The 17,436-nt window shown below is 41.5% G+C and overlaps 1 protein-coding gene and 1 non-coding gene across 2 annotated transcripts; both read right to left on the reverse strand.

Annotated features, from left to right (window-relative positions):
• Window positions 1–871: 871 nt before the first annotated feature.
• Window positions 872–14,870, reverse strand: NT5C1B (5'-nucleotidase, cytosolic IB). The gene is made up of 9 exons (XM_065928615.1): window positions 14,838–14,870; window positions 12,696–12,785; window positions 11,434–11,571; window positions 9,183–9,686; window positions 8,724–8,891; window positions 7,506–7,635; window positions 6,037–6,159; window positions 5,435–5,619; window positions 872–1,195 (listed from the first exon to the last, which is right to left on the reverse strand). The coding sequence occupies exons 1-9, from the start codon at window positions 14,868–14,870 to the stop codon at window positions 872–874; spliced, it is 1,695 nt and encodes a 564-aa protein (XP_065784687.1).
• On the reverse strand, window positions 7,984–8,090 carry LOC136165722 (U6 spliceosomal RNA). Its single transcript, XR_010662719.1, has one exon. It is a non-coding gene; the product is annotated as a U6 spliceosomal RNA (small nuclear RNA).
• Window positions 14,871–17,436: the final 2,566 nt, after the last annotated feature.

Here is a 17,436-nt window from a genome sequence, read left to right on the forward strand (position 1 = left end):
ATAACCAGCTCATTGTTTCTAACATTGTAGTAGATTATGATTACTAACCAATCAATGCTTTTTTTTTTTTTTTTTTGGCTAAATGAAAATCACAACAGAATGACAACAATGAAGCTAGGAAACTACACTTACTGTCACATTTTGAAGTGGTAGCCAAGACTTCTTTCCTTATACAAACATTGGACCTATCTGCCAGAACCAAAGCCAGAGACTTCAAATATGAAGCCATGTAGTCCAGAGGCAATGAACCCACCAAATAAACTTCAAAGAACTCTTCTAGGATGCTCTGTATGGAACTCATCTTAGATGAGAGTAACTTGTATGCGTAACTAGCTTCTTTATTTCTGAATGAGCAATATCAAAATTGGTATACTCCGGCAGGTAGAGCAGTATTTTCATTTTTGCACTGATAGAAAGGCAAGGACAACAGACTAAAAAGCTCTAGTTTTCAAGAGTGTACTTAACCCCTCTTTCCACTTGTGAAGACCCACTGTTCTATCACAATGATGGATAATGATTCATTCTAGTTACCAACATCCAAAAATGAGCAATGCTTTGTAAAACTAAGTAGGCTTCTGACATAGCCCTTTTGCAAGTTCTAAACTTACTCTAAAGAGTCATCACTATGACTTACACACAAAGGTAGTTGCCATGTTATCACCAGCATTGACAGCTCGAACTCAAGTAGCTTGAAGGTGACTTGCGAGTTCAAAATGTTTTTAAAAACTCAAGAGAAAACCTTTCCAAATGAACAAAGGTGTGAGGTCTAGTCTACTCAAATACCTAATTACCCTAGGGATCCACAGGTGATTCCGTAACACCAGACTTGATGCTTTATTTCTCCTCCCCATCCCTAAGAGAACCTAATTGTTCACTTCTGACTAATTCCATAAGGTATGTGAGCTGTGGTGGTGCCGAATTTCTGCGCCCCTTCGACGTGGAACATGTGATCATCAAAGAAGAGATGGGGCCTTATCTTCGCCAAAATGGGACCTTTGGGGGCTCCAGCAAGGAAAAGAGCTTCATCTATCTCTAGACCCCAGCGGCGAAGGGTTTTCAGCACGCGGGCACCTGAACTGGCTGCACTTCTGGCTGTGACCAGGTAGGTCCGGATAGGACAACATAACCGTTCATCTTTGGCATAAAACTTCTTTTGCAGTCTGCCTAAATCTTCCATAAAGCCTTTCAAGGGACCCTGCAAAAGGAACATATGTCACAGCTGTCATCCAGGGAGCAAAAGGAAGTGAATGCTACAAAAGCAGATGTTTATAAGAAACTTGTAATATGACCAGTAATACAATGTTGAAACTCCTTCATTTACTGTGATTATATTTTCTTCTGTGGGACCATCCTTGCATTCTTAGAATACAAAATAGGATGGCCATATCATTTATCATTTGAACATACATATTTTAAGAGTGAAAGAAGCTTCTATAAAAGTTGAATCAGGGCAACAGACATAAACTATCCATGGGAAAATGGGGTTACTCTAAAGTTTACCTTAGAACTGAGCCAAAAGCACTACTTTTTAAATTTGTTTTTGTTGAATTGTACATTTTAATATTTATATAAAGTGTACTTTTCTATCTTGTTCAATTTCTTCAGGGTTTGAATCCAATCTTGTATATATTTACTGTACTTTATATATACCATACTTCACACTTTTATCTTCAGCCTTTCTGAACACTTACTTTTAGCTGTACCTCTAGCACAGGACAGAGAATTGGATTTTGCTATGTGATACAATCAGAAAGTCTTAATTTTTAAAACAAAACTTGAGTTTATAGTATAGGTGAAATTAAAATGTATGACAGTATCACAAAACATGGGAGGGAGGAATTAAGAGTAAACTAATGTAAGATTCTTCCATTATACATGATGTGGCATAATATTATTTGAACGTAGACTGTGATTAATTAAGGTTGTATATTATATATCTAGTGGTAACCACTATAAAATCTAAAATGAGTAATAAATCACTAATGGTGATGAAATTTTAGGAACCCTAAAAACACAATATATACAACAAGTGCTAAGTCACTTCAGTCGTGTCTGACTCTTTGTGACCCCATGGACCACAGCCCTCCAGGCTACTCTGTCCATGGGATTCTCCACGCAAGAATACTGGCGTGGGTTGCCATTTCCTCCTCCAGGGGATTGTCCCAACCCAGGGATTGAACCTGTGTCTCTTATATATCCTGCATTGGCAGGCAGATTCTTTACCACTGGTGCCACCTGGGAAGTCCCCATGTACAATAAGTTAAAAAGCAAAAATAATAAAAGGAAAAGAAACTAAAGTTAACCAAAGATGAAACAAATCAAAAAAATAAGAAGATGGTAGATTTTAGTCCGAGGCCTCTCTGGTGGCTCAGATGGTAAAGAATTCACCTACAGTGCAGGAGACCCAGGTTTGATCCCTGAATCAGGAAGATCCCCCCGAAGAAGGAAATGGTAACCCACTCCAGTATTCTTGCTTGGGTAATCTCATGAACAGAGAGACTGGCAGGCTACAGTCCATGGGGTCTCAGAGTTGGACACAACTGAGCGACTTAACAACAGCAACAAATAAGTTTCTGCTAATTGAAGGACACTAAACAATATTTAAAGAATTAAAAACAAGCACAGACTGAGAGAAAATATGTGCAAAGAAATATATGATAAAGGACTTGTACCCAGAATATATAAAGAACTCTCAGATCTCGATAATAAAATGAAAAGCAGCCCAATTCACATGAGCAAGAGATTGCCAAAGAATACATATAATGGCAAATAGGCACTTAATAAAATGTTCAATATCATTTGTCATTAGGATAATACAAACTAAAATCACCATGAGGTACTATTATGTAACCCCGAACAGCCTAAAACAAACAGATGAAAAGCAACTGACATCACCAAATACTGGCAAGGATGCAGAGTAAAAGATCCCTCATGGAAATGCAAAGTGGCATGACCACTTTGGAAAATAGATTCCTTAAAGTTAAACATATATTTATCCTGTGACCTAGAAATCTTACTCCAAGGTATTTACCTATGAGAAATGAGATTTTATGTTACACAGAATCCTGTGTGAAAATGCTTAAAGTAGCTTTATTTATAAATGTCCCAAACTGGAAATGACCTAAATATTCTCCAGTAGGTAAACTGCTAAAAACTTGTGGTACATCCACAAGTACACTTAGCTGCTGCTAAGTCACTTCGGTTGTATCAGACTCTGTGTAACCCCATAGACTGGGGGGATTCTCCAGGCAAGAACACTGGAGTGGGTTGCCATTTCCTTCTCCAGTGCAGGAAAGTGAAAAGTGAAAGCGAAGTCGCACAGTCGTGTCCGACTCTTAGCGACCCCATGGACTGCAGCCCACCAGGCTTCTCTGTCCATGGGATTTTCCAGGCAAGAGTGCTGGAGTGGGGTGCCATTGTCTTCTCATTAGAACAGGCTACAACTCAGCATAAAAAGGAATGCACTACTGATACGTGAATGACACGAATGAATCTCAAATGCATCATTTGAAGTAAAGTAAGTCAAATTCAAAAGACTGCATCCTTTGGGGTTCCATTTATATGACACCTAAAGAGGCAAAACCTTAGGGACAGAAATCAGATTAGTGGATAACAGATCCTAGAGAGAGGGAGTACAGTGACTACAAAGAAACACAAGTGAATTTTGTTAGTATTTTGAGTTTGATCATGGTTTCATGTCTGTACACGTATGTGTGTCAAAACTCTCAGAACCATGCACTAAAAATGATAAACTATACTATATATGAAGTACACCTCAACAATTCTGATTAAAACACACACAGACACACACACACTCACACACACACACGCATACACACACACCTACATGGAGATCACTATTCTAGAATGGTGAAATGAGACAGATCAAATTGGGAGACAACGAGAGTGGATAAATTAATCCTGTCCAGCTGTCCCATTTGCTGGTGGCCCTCAGATCTCCTCCATTTGAGACAATTGGACATTGTTATGACCAAACCACAAGCCTCATGGCCAAAAGTCATAGTTAGGAATCATACCTCATAACTTTCCCATCACTGGAAACATCTGGCAAAGTCTGGTCTTTATAGAAGAACTACCCTTTCTATGTGAAAAGTAGCATATTTTTCCACTGTCAGAAGGACCACATTATGGAAACAAGTATGCTTAATAATAATAAAATTCATTGGGTGTTTCTGCAGTAATTAGTGTTGAGCTTCACAATTGTTTAATGGGAAAAATGATTTAAAATATGGAAAAAAGGAACTGATAAGTACAGAGTCTAAATGTTTCTGTACAGATAAGTACAGAATCTCATTTCCCTGAGATGAGGAAAAATGGTGTTTTAAGATTATCTTGAAATAATTATTTTCAGAATTTTTAAATGCTAGTTTTTAGAGACCTTGTACATTTTAATAATATTTAAAGGCTAATATACAATTGACTCTAAATTTCAGCAAAGCAGGCATGTCAACTGTAACAAAGGGTATTTCTCTTATTAGTAAACTTTGCTAACACTGAACAACTTCTTGACATGGGCTCAAGACTTCTAAACAAGGTGTTTAGGAAGGGACTATGAAGTTAAACACACACACGAACACACAGAATTTAAATATCACTTGCTGTACTGTGCGGTAAGTTAGTAAAACATTCAGCTTTCAACTAGTCTCTTCATAGTTTTATAAATGTAATAAAATTAATAATATTTAAGTACATTTTAAGTTCAAGAAGAGCTGAGAAAAAAAAAAAAAGCCAATTAAAAGCAGGTCTTGGTAAGATTCACAGATTAAACCTGCATAATCTATTGTTTCCGGTTCAGTTTGAAGAAAATTTTGATATCCAGATCTCCTTTGGTTCAGAAGTTGTAGGTTTTGTTTATTTCATACCACAATTTTAACACTTCAGTTCAAGGATTGATTTCCTCAAATCTAAAATTTTAATTTCAGTTTGATTTATTGTTCATAGTTTGCACTTGTTTGAGGCTCATTATTTGACTTGATTCAAACTCTCAGTTTTGCAGATTTTTCTCAATCATGTGATGCCTTCATGGAGTTTGAGGTCATGGATGAGAGGTTCAACAAGTTTACTGACTGCCTGGAAATGATCTTACTATTTTGAGAACTTATTATGTAGAATTGGCCAATTGGTAAGCTGTATTACCTCTATTTATTTATAATTTGGAGGAGATGAACTCTTTATCATGAGGAGAGGATAGAAACATTTCCAAAAGGATAGATAAAAGAACACTAAAATTAAAAAAAAAGTTGGCAGCAGATGCTTTAAAATGAGGAGTTCATGAAAGAAAGAGAGAAAGCTACAAAGGATAGGAAGTGAGAAGTGCCTAAAAAAATTTAAAAGTCATCACAGTGAAGAAGTAATTATTTCTATATGTTGGAAAATAAGTGGATCAAAATTAAGTAGCTTTCACTGAACCTACCTGGCCAAGAGGCTTATTGTCTGCTAGGGCTTCATGTTGGAAGCATTTGTCCAGCCCGTGATCCTTGGTACCATGTTCAGGCTCCTCAGAAAAGAGGACGGCGTCCCCATCAAAGACCACACGGAGCTGTGTGTCACAGTAAGCCGTGTCCTTGGTGCCATCATACATTGTTGCAGAGGCGATCCCTGGCAGACCATTGGAATTAATAAATAGTCTTCTTAGGACCATGAGTTTTAGTATCTACTATTGAAAAAAAGAGAAACAAAAACAAAAAACAGTCCTCCCAGACCTTGAATTTCCTCTCTGGCTATGACCTGACAGCTCAACTCCTCTTCACAACCACACATCTCAAACAAGATGTTTTTGAACTGCCTCTGTTTCTATAAGGGATGGGAGAGTGCAAAATGGGTGTAGGACAATCACTGAAGATGTCCACCTCAAGGAAGGTCAAAGCTCTAAAAGACAAACTTAAGGGCTGCCACTTGTGGAGACATCTTAGCAGAAAATCCAATGACAATGACATAAACAACATAATCATTGAAGCCCAATGAAACACTAGTGAGACTGCTTTATTAATGAGAAAGAAAAAAACCAAGGAATACCTTCTTGTATTGCTTCCAGTACTTTTTCAGAATCCGCAGAAACATACAAGTTGGTAAGATATGCCTTCAAATAGCCAATGGGGCTTTTTCCTCCAGTCAGACAGAAGCGGTCAATTAGTAATCCTATTATCAGGCAAGAAAGACTTTGTTATGGCAGAGACTAAAGACAGCATGCTTACTGGAAATGCAAATGAAAGCTGCCTTCAGAATAACCGAGTGCCTAAAGAAATTGTAGAATTACCTTCATAGTACCAGTATTGAAAAATGTCTCAGCTATTTTATATAATAGTAGATATGTCTGGTGCATGATTATTTATGAAGTATATCCAGATAGGCCATGCCAGTTTACTCTCACAACGGCTGTTATGGCAGGCATTATCATCCTCATTATAGAAAAGGAGGCTGAGACATAAATACTTGTTTAAGCCCACTAGATAACATTGACTCTTGTCTAGGCTAGAACAGTGCACCTTTACAATACAATAAAATAGCAAGTAGTGGTAGGATTTAAACTATTTCCCTACAACTGAAGAACAAAAGGTCTGAAATTGTTTCTCTTGACTTGAAATTTTAAATGAGGTCATTATCAGACTAAAAATTAATAGACCATTAAATGCCTTCTGAATCAACAACAGTTTTTTAAAAAACTTTAGATGGTGGTGAGAAGTCTATAAAATTGGCACTTACATACACTGTGGATGAAAGTATGAATTGGTACAGACTGTCTAGAAAGTAATTTTATATTTAGCGATAAAAACATTTTTAAATTAAATTTATTTACTTTTAATTGAAGGATAACCATTTTACCAAATTTAAATCTTATTTTTACTTGGACGTACCCATAAGACTGGATATATCACTTAGCAAATATGCTAAAGGTCTCCACAAAAGTCAGGTAAATTCATAAGAGGAAAAATGGGGACCTCCCTTGAAACTCTCTAACACACTGATGGAGATGTCATGAAGAGACTAGTGTCAAACAAATTTTCCCTGTAAAGGAATAAAGACAGTTTTGCTGGCATGGGTATGAATTTGATGTATGGGGCAAGCAGCCGGGGAGAGTCAGATGTTAAGAGTGGAAAGGAAAGGTAACAACCTTAAAACCTTTAACATGCATCTGTGGTGAGCAAGAAGCCTGATCACACAGAGAAAGCCCTGGTTGACGGCTCCTTGAAGTCAAGTTCAGAAGTGAAAAACATAAAACAGAGAAATATATTGCAGGGCCTGGGATTAAGACTTTGAAATTCACACTTGACAAGTTAAGTCCAGAGCTTTGGGCCCGACTCTGGGCTGAAGTTAAAAATGAACATGGCTCTCTTGTCCTGACATAGGCAAATAAACATTCTCACGCAGAAGGGGGTGTCAGTATCAAAGGGGCTGCATTAGTTAGGCCATGGCGAGCAAAATAACATGGCTTCTCTCTCCCGGAGCAGCAAGCTGTTCCTCCACACGGTATTTATTTTACTTACCGTAGTGATTGACGCTGTTTATAAGTCGCACTCCCACTTGGGCATGGTTATTAGTCATCAGTACAATATCAAATAAGTCCTGTTCGTCAGGATACAGCTCGCGGAGTCTGCAGTTGACATACTGCAGCGCCTGCAGGTTACAAACACGAATGTGTGTGAGGAGGGCCAGGCAAGGTGGGCATCGGGGGCCCGGAGGGAACGGATCCCTTAGGTGTGCAGTTCAAGCTCCCAAGACTCTTCCCTGAGAGATTGTGGCTCCTTTAAGGCAGGGTTATCCCATTCATTTCAGTATTTTCAGCCTCTCATACAAAGGACCTCAGCGAATGTTTATTGAAAGATGGGTGATGTTTTGGTTTACTAGAATTATTTCTGTGAGGTAGACATAGGATCAGGCTAACCCTTTCAGGGTTTGTCTATTTTTGTTTTTGATTCATAAAACCTGCCTTTTTTGATCATCTGATGATTATTTTTTATTGTGAAACATATAGGCTGTTTCAAGAATTCTCATGTTATCCTTGCACAGAGGCCATGCTAATGGTCTCTGTATTGTTCCAATTTTAGCACAAGTGCGGCCAAAGTGAGCATTTTGTCTATTTTTTAAACATGAGTCTTTAGAATAGCTTTGTGGTTTCCTCCAATGCTTCCACTATGCCCCATAACTACTTTCTACAACTAGTGGAGGTGTCATTTGTTTCTGCCTGGTTATGATGTTATTGCATCATATTTGTATAAGCTGTATAGGGGATCAGAGCTAGAAGTGCTATACATTTCAGTGTAAGTTCCAAGATTACTTTCTCTATTAAAATCATGCCCTTAAGTGCCAAGAGCATCTTGACTTTTTTAATGTGCTGTGTTTGGGGCAGGAGAAGCTAATGTGGATTTCATCTTATTTGAGTGGGGTGTTTCAGTTCTACTACTTGGAATTGGGAACTCATTATCGCTTCTGGTTATTGCTCCTTCTATGGAGGGAATGATCGTTTCTGTTACAAGTCTCAGGATATGGACTCAGAGTTCCACATCTTGGGCTGCAGGTTCTCCCTCAACAGTGTTGAAGTTTCTTTGAAAATACAAAGTGACCTAGGGTCAACTCACAAAGGGCAAGAATGACAAGGGTGAACTAGGAATGATAAGGAAAACTGAATGAGATCCTAGGGGCTTGCATGAGCCCTTCCCTGCCCTTTAGAGTCCTGGAGGGCCAGAGACAGCTTTGCGGAGTACCTTGACAAAGCGGAAGGCCGGCCCTGGGGTCAAGACGACATTCTCATTGGTAAGCTGATACTCCATGTATTTCTCCAGACCCTCTTCATCATAGATTTTCCTGCTGTCCATCATGTTGAAGAGTGCCCCGGATGACACAGCCACGGTGATGGCATGCTTGGGTTTGGGCTGCAGAGAGGAGCACCAACAGGAGGACAGTCATGCAGATACACAGGGGTTAGCAATAGAGCTCATGCCAGGGTAGGGTGGGAAGCAAATAGGTGGTCCTGGCTTGGAGAACTGGGATGCTGGAGACAGCCAAGAATGGGATCCTGGAGTGTACAGTGCAGAGGGGGAGGTTTAGGGAGGAGAGGCAGTGGCCTGAGTGAGCTTCCCTACACCGTGGGGAGGAGCCAGGCCTCCGGGCTGGGCTGCGTGGGGGTGAAGCCCGGGTACACAGGGGAGGCGGGCCCTGCTCACCGGCCTGGGGCGCGAGCAGTTTGGTGTCTTCTCGTACAGTGTTCTCACCGACGCCCAGTAGGCCTCGTCCTCGTCCTCCTCTTCCTCTCGTTTCCTGGCCAGGTCGGACACACAGTCGTGGTCCATCTGAGAGGGGTAGAGCATCCTGCGCTGAGTATAGGATTTCCATTCGGACGGAGGCGTGCGCGAGTATTCCCGCTGGTGCGTGTCCCTGGAATCGTGCGAGTCCCGGGAGCGGGACATGTCTCGCGTGTCCCGGGACTCTCTCTTATCCCGGCTCTCTCGGATCTCCCGCCCCGTGCTGTGAGACCAGGTGTCAGGATTCTCAGACTTGGTTGTGCGCCGGGACGTGGTCTGCAGCTGGGTCTCCGGGGACATGGAAGACCGTGAGTCGAGTGGCATGTTTTGCGTGGGTGGCGAGGGCTGCGCTGACAGCGGCTTCGGCGACTCTCGCTGGCTAGGGGAGGTGGATGAAGTCCGGGAGGTCGTGGAGCTATTGGGGGGCTGGAACAAGAAAGTAGGCCTCTGGGTTCCAGGCTTGCTTAGGGCCCCTATACTCCTCTCTGCCCAGCTGGCGTCAAGGAGCTGTCCCTTCTCTCTGTTCCATTCCTAGCTCTTACATGGATGCCGGCTCATCTCGGCTCCTTTTAAATAGGGCTTAGTAGTACTAGTAGTAGTAATTTTAGTTGCTAAGTCATGTATGACTCTTGCGACCCTATGAGCTGTAGCCTGCCAGGCTCCTCTAGGGATTCTCCAGGCAAGAATACTGGAGTGGGCTGCCATTTCCTTCTCCAGGGGATCTTCCCGACCCAGAAATCGAACCCCAGTCTCCTGCATTGCAGGCAGATTCTTTACCAACTGAGCTATGAGGGAAGCCCTTAAATAGGGCTTAAGTGAAAGTGAAAGTGAAGTGGCTCAGTCCTGTCTGACTCTTTGCGACCTCATGGACTGTAGCCTACCAGGCTCCTCCCTCCATGGGATTCTCCAGGCAAGAGTACTGGAGTGGGTTGCCATTTCCTTCTCCAGGGGATCTTCCCAACTCAGGGATCGAACCGGGTCTCCCGCATTCCAGGCAGACGCTTTAACCTCTGAGCCACCAGGGAAGCCCTAAATAGTGCTTAAGGGGCTCCAAATATTAGACATTTCTGTTATGTGAACACAGACAGCTCTCATTTTCCCCAGCTGCCCTGTCAGCGCCTCTCACTTTCTTTGTTCATTTCCTTTTGTGATAGACAGGGTAGAGGTCCTTTTCCTTGCTCCCACATAGTTGGCACACAGTTTGCAAAGTTCTGTCACTTTGTCCACATACACCTGCTTAGCCAGAGACCTCCGGGTAGGACAGGGGGCTTGAGTGAGGGACCTGGCTTGCCGCTGTCTCCACCTGCCACCTCCAATAAACTCAGTGAGTGGCTGGACCGGAAGTCCCCACCACTGAAGGCATTACAAAGCATCTCGGGGCATGTGTCTCCACCTTTGCCCCCTGTGGTTAAAGCAGCGAATGCTGGGAAGGTCGGCAGGCTGGAGAACCAAGAGTCTCCCCTTCAGAGTTTCTCGTGCCAGGGAAGTTCAACTGGAGAGATTCATCTTCCTAAACTGGAAGCACTCTTTCTAGAGAAAGGACTCTTTCACTAAGGTGTACGAGAGATTATTAAGCATCCATATATCATTCCAGCTTTTGTTACGGTTTCAGACATTTCAAAAGGCATGTTCTTGGTTAAGTTATTAAGCCAGTCCTCACAGAGACAGACAGATTGTTTCTCCCAGTGCCTGGGACCGGTTCATCCTCTGCATTCAAAAACTTAATCTAATGACAGACTTTTTCTTTTGTGTGGCTAGGCCTAGTTAAGGGCTCACAGTGTCACACAACCTAGTATTCTTCAACAATTTATCTCCTTTGTTGACCTTTTCACCCTCTCTTCTGAGTCTTGAGTACTCAATGAATAGTTTTTAAATGTGTGAAGTAAGGAAGGAGAAACCATGGAATTTAATCGTTCAGTGAGCCGTTTAGAGACCTAGAGACTCTAGGTTTTGATCTAGTTCTGTGGGCATTACTAAGGAGAAATGTTAGGTGACTCTGTGTTTCAGTTTTCTTACACTGGGGATTAGTGGGGGTGGTAGTTTGTGACACTAATCTGCTGAAAGATATAAAATACACAGAACAAGGCCTGGCACATAGAAAGTATCACTGCACATTGTTGTTATTATTACTATTATTCTGCAATGTGCTCTTCCCTTCCATGCCCATCTCTACCTTAAGACTGGTGTTCTTATTTCTGGACTCCTCTGCTGATGGAGGTCTGGTGGATGGACTCCGTGATGTTCGAGACCACTGATTTTGCACTACGTACCCTCGAGAGTCTGACTTCGGCAAAGTTAATTCTTGTGATCCCTTTTGGAGAGAAGAGACCCAGGAGTGTAATACCCCATCCCCCACCCCCTGTCCTTCCACACGTGCTGATGAAAATAGCCATGTCAAGCTAAATATGGCAGTGCTCAGTGAGAAGGTCCCTGCCCTTTATAACCTGTAATTCAGCCTTGGCCCTTGTGTATTTTTCTAGCTCTGATTGAATCCTCACTTCTGTGAGGATCCATGAAGTGGGAATCTACCTGGAAGGGCATCCAAAACCAAGAACCAAGTCTGATATCTCATGTTTTTTCACCTGTGATTCCTCTTATGCGAAGCTTAGTAGCGTTGAGCATTCTTCCTCCCTTTTCCCCACTTCTTTCCTTAAGGATAAGCCTGTTAGCAAATGCTGAAAAGACATCTCCAGCATTTTTGACCAGACTGCAAAGATGAAAGCAGCTGGCATCTGGTCAAGGCTGCAGCAGGTCTCCAGGCAGCTGCAGGAGAAGGAATAGCGCCCTCTAGCACTCCCTTTGGGAGGAACAGGATGGAGGAGACCATGGAGAGGCAAGTGGACACTTCTACTCCCATATCCTTCCCCTCACCCAGATTGCCTGTGGCTCCCCTCCAAAATCAATAGTTTGATCTCTGCTCACCCTGATCATCGTCATCTGCCGGCCCTGCTCCCACAACAGGCACATGTGAATATAAATACGTATTGTGCGGCAGGGGCTAAGAAGTACTTTTCCCTCAGCTGCACAAAGGCAGCGTCTACACGACGGGTGACCCCGCATGGAGCAACATCTCAGCGAGTGATTCGGTATGACTGCACGCCTCATCTGAAAGATTGTGCAGAAAATGGTCAATGTGATGGCCAGACTCCCCTTCCCTCCCTGATTTGAACATAGACCAGTCTCCTCCCCTGGGCTGAGCAGAGGTTTCGATACCACTTGTTCTGCATGAGCACTGGGATGTGGACTGGATTGGGAGGCAGGGACCAGCTAGATTCTCCTCGGTTTTTCTTGACCTCTCCGCAAGGGCATTAGGTATCCCTTAATACACATCTTGATAGCTTGGTCTTTTCTCCCCAAGCTCCACTGCCCCCTAATATTTTTTGTTATGCTGTCTACTCTTTAATCCTCTCACCAACTCTAAAGAGGTCAGCTCACCTGAGTGGTCAGACGAACTGATTTCTCAGAATCCTTTCTAGATTTGTCTCCTTCTAGGCTGTCTTTTGAGTACCTCGATCCAGTCTCATTCTTAATATGGAAACAAACAATGTTTATTAATTTTTTACCTCAGGGACATTAGAAACCTTGGGTATGGGGAATGAAAGGATAAATAAGAATTAGAATTTGTCTCTTTGCCATTATCAAAAAAATAAATTTTAGATATTATTTTTTCCCCTGTTCTAACAAGCGTGAGTAAAAATAATACATATGAGAGAACTATACAAACAAATTTTTAATATAGAAATTTGTTGATGTATAGATTTGAGGTGGTGGTAGTTTAGTTGCTAAGTCGTGTCTGACTCTTGTGTCCCCATGGACTGTAGCCCACCAGGCTCCTCTGTCCATGGGATTTCCCAGGCAAGAATACTGGAGTGGGTTGCCATTTCCTTCTCCAGGAGATCTTCTTGACCCAGAGATTGAACCTGGGTCTCCTGCTTTACAGGCATTCTCCTGCATTTCAGATGGATTCTTTATCGACTGAGCCACCAAGAAAGCCCAATAGATTTTGACACATGAGGTGTTTATCATTGAGAAGTGATAACAGGGGAAATGTTTTGGGAGAATTTCCCAGAGGTCAGTAGCACTTGGAATTAAATGTGGAGTTGCTCACACAGAACATTTTGTCCCCCATTATTCAGAAGGTTGCTGCTTTATGGAACTTTTTCCTTTGCCAGATAGAATTGAAACTTCTTCTTCTTTTTTTTTTTTTCATAAACCAATTTTCTGTAGATTTGAGCCTCATCAATAATAGATTTTTAAAATCAAAGACCTTAATCCTGTAGAAATCAATCAACAGGCATGTATTCTATCCATATCATCTAACTATCCATAGCATCAAGAATGAAAAGAGGTTTCTTATCAATAAACTAATAGGGAAGTCCATGCAGGGAAACACAAGAAGATAACTTATTTCATGGACATCTATTCAATTTTTTTTTCCTTTTCAATTGCAGGAAATACTATTTTACTGGACCAGTATTTCTATTGCTTCCTGCCAATTCAGTAACTATAATGCAGTCAAGGTTAATATGATTTATCTGTTTAAGGATCTCAGCTTCCAGCATAATTGAGGTGTTCAAGGGCAGTCTGTTAGACTCCTTATGCTCTGTGTCTTGCACCCACGAAAAATCTCAAACTGGGTGATAGAGTCTGTGTCTGAAGAGAATGGCATAGCTGTGCAGTCCTAGAACTAATCCTAAAATCTTTTTGTCACCATGCCCCCAAACACACACACATACCACCACCACCACCACCACCACCACCATTAAATCCTGTCACTTCTAACTCCAAAAGATATTTTAACCCAGTCCCTCTTCTCCATTCCTTTTACCATTGCCTTGTTCTAGGCTTTTAGATCATTATGGATATGTAATCTTAAAAATACAACTTTTAACCAGATTTTATGGCCTCACATCCTCTCAACTTCTAGGTCTATCTACTCAATTTATTTATGATATTTGTAAAATATAAATCTACTGATGCTTTATTTTCAGGTGCACTCTTCGTTCGCTTGATTAGAGAGACAAGGGACTCATACTGTATCCTGTCTACCTCTAACTTGTATACCTTCCACTCTACATTTTTATCTCTGTTCTATTTATGCCAAATGACTTATATTTGCCTGTATACCACCCTTATTTTCTTAAAACCTACTTTTCCCTTCAGTGTTCCTCAAAGCCAAGCTCAGCATGACCTGGGAGAAGTTCCCAGTGTTAAACATTCCTCTGTGTTGCCTGTGTCTTTTGTACATACTTTTACTGAGCACCAAATTGTACTTTGTTTATGTATTCTCTTTCCTACTAGGCTGTGCATTCTTCAAAGATAGCAACTGTGTTTCACCTCTTACAACTAGCATATGAGCGTTTGCTCAATGAATGCTGATTATTGGATGGACTTATACCACATGCTTTCATCTCCTTTTCCTCCACTCTCCATGTTCTTTACCTCTCCTTTTGTCTCTATGTGTGGTCATCCTCTGAAATTTGATTGCTGCAAAGCATTGCCCCAGAGCAAATGATGGGCTGATATCTACGTTTCCTCAGTTCTTTGGCAAGATTCTAGGACATTCAATTCACTGACCTTCTTTTTCTGTTTCAGAGATGTTTGACTCATTTCTCTAATTACTGATATTCTTTTGTTGTTACTTAGGTTTTCTTCTCCCCAGCTCCATTTCCTGTTGTTTCTGTTGCTCAGTTTAGGTTTGCATTTAGAATGTCAAATTTATGACATCACATGTGATTCCATAGTAACCAGCTGACTCTGCGAATATGTGACTTTTTAAAAAAGGAAATAGTATTTATTTGAGTGCATCCATTCATAACCGTTGTCTGGGTTTTTGTAAATCAATGTCTAAGCAATGTTCAAATGTTTAATATGTAGCATAATCAGCATTACTGGTTCCTTCTTTTTAAATCTGTCTAATATTTCTAAGATACTCATCCTATCAATCCCATTTGTGGCTGTACATTTTCTGATACTGCCAAAATCAATAGCAGACTCATTTGTGGGCTTGATTATTTCTTATTGTTTATCCTGATAGACTTTGGAGAACTTTCTGAAAATCTGGAGACTATTTTTAACAGCTGAGACCTGTTCTAGGCTTGAGTGTAGCTTCAGTGTTTGGTGTATCTTTCACAATGGCAAGGCGACGTCCATTCATTAAGTTGAAGTACTTAATGTGGATAGACATAGTGCAGCAGAATGACACTTGCACTGTTTTGCCTGGTGTTTGCCCCATCCCGAAATATCTAAACACACATCTGTCCCTCTTGTGTACACACAGAGAACATTTTGTAAAGTCCAGTCCCTGACTCTGGTGTATAAGGTCCAATAATGTTCTTCACTTATGGATCTGTTTTTAGGTCAGAGACATGTACCATGCCAATCTGATTTTGTCAAGCCATCATGGACTGAGACAGGAGAAGTTTTGACAGCTTTAATCAAAGTTCTCCAGAGGTCTTCGAGATAGTTGGTTATGTACACTCCAGGTTAGACTGCCTGGTTTTGCATCCTTAAATCCAGTCCCCTCCCAGCCCCCATATCTCACTGTGATCTCTGACAAGTTGTTTAATTGGCCTAAATCTCAATGTCCTCATTTAGAAAATGAAGATAATGATGGTATCAGCACCAAATGGCAGTTGTGATAGTTGAAATATTATAAAGTTTTGAAGACAGTGGCATTCATGCATTAGCAGTGGACACTGTCCATGTCACAAAATGGATAGCCTGGGGGCAGGTTGGGCTTCATATTAGTCAACAGAGCTGCACCTTTCCTGAGACAACAGAATGGCTTATGGAAGGAAAGAAAAGTTTGGTTTTCCTGTGTCTCCATCTTCCACTTGAATTGGTTTGCTGCATCCATTTTCTCCTGCTGTGTAACAAATCACCATGTATTTATCAGCTTAAACAAGTCTGTTTATTATCTCATAGTTTCTTAAGCTAGAAGTCTAAGTGGGCTTAACTGAGTTCTCTGCTCAGGATCACCTAAGGCTGAAACCAAGGTGTACGCTAGGATGGGTTGGAAGCTCTGAGGAAGAATCTGCTTCCAAGTCAGTTCATGTTTGGAGAATCCAGATTCCTGCAACTGTAGGACTGAAGCCCAAGTTGCTGGGTGTTGGCCAGGGTTTACTCTCAGCTCCTAGAGGCCATTCTCAGGTCCTTGCCCCAAGCCCTCCCTCTCATTAAGGGGGAACCTCCCTCATGTTGAATTCCTCTCTTGTCTTGAATCTCTCTGCCTTTTTCTTCTGTTAAGAGAGAGAGACAATGCTTTGTTCTTAAAGAAATCAAATTATTAGGTTATGCCCACTTGGAAAAATCTCCTTTTAATGTAACCAAGTCAGCTGATGAGTAAGCTAAATAATAGCTACAAAATCTCCTTGTAGAACATATCATGGAGGTGACATCCCGAAGGAATTATTTAAGGATAAGGGTCTTTGGTGGGGCCATCATCTTAGAATTGTGTCCACCACATTCATTTGACTTACCTTACCTTAGTGGCCTTTCAAACAGGAGCTAAAAGAGTAAAACCCAGGCTTGCAAATTATTGACCACCATCTTCTACCTCAAGGAATATAGGCTAAATAGGACTTCTTTAGGCACTTGATTTAAATACATTTTCTATTTTTTGAAAGTATGGGCTGGGAAAGTTAATAAATGGAGAGGTGTCTGCGCTTATTCTTAAGTCTCTCGGATTCAAGTGTTTGGATATTTTGGAGGAGTGATGAACGTATCCCTTTAGTCCTCTGACAGTCTGTGACTGTTGAAGCAGTCATGGAACAGACCTGGGAGCACCTTGACACCTATTGAGTGTTTGTTGTTTAGTTGCTCAGTCATGTCCTACTCTTTGCGACCCTATAGACTGTAGCCCACCAGGCTCCTCTGTCCATAGGGTTTCCCAAGCAAGAAAGAATACCGTGGGTTGCGATTTCCTCCCTCAGGGAATCTTCCGAACCCAAGGACTGAACCTGCATCTCCTGCATTGGGAGGTGGCTTCTTTACCACTGAACCACTAGGGAAGTCCAATGATCTTTTTTTTTTTTTTCCCTAAAAATAAACTCAGCAGTGGCCACAGGACTGGAAAAGGTCAGTTTTCATTCCAATCCAAAAGAAAGGCATTGCCAAAGAGTGCTCAAACTACCGCACAATTGCACTCATCTCACATGCTAGTAAGGTAATGCTC

The sequence above is a fragment of the Muntiacus reevesi genome, chromosome 3, assembly GCF_963930625.1.
Source record: "Muntiacus reevesi chromosome 3, mMunRee1.1, whole genome shotgun sequence".
Classification (NCBI taxonomy): domain Eukaryota; kingdom Metazoa; phylum Chordata; class Mammalia; order Artiodactyla; family Cervidae; genus Muntiacus; species Muntiacus reevesi.

Coding starts and splice junctions, on each gene's coding strand:
- NT5C1B (XM_065928615.1), bottom strand. CDS start 14,870: ATGAGTCAAACATCTCTGAAACAGAAAAAGAAG. Junction 11,572..12,695: donor CAGTTCGTCTGACCACTCAG/GTGAGCTGACCT, acceptor TCTCTCCAAAAG/GGATCACAAGAATTAACTTT. Junction 9,687..11,433: donor ATAAGAACACCAGTCTTAAG/GTAGAGATGGGC, acceptor TTCTTGTTCCAG/CCCCCCAATAGCTCCACGAC.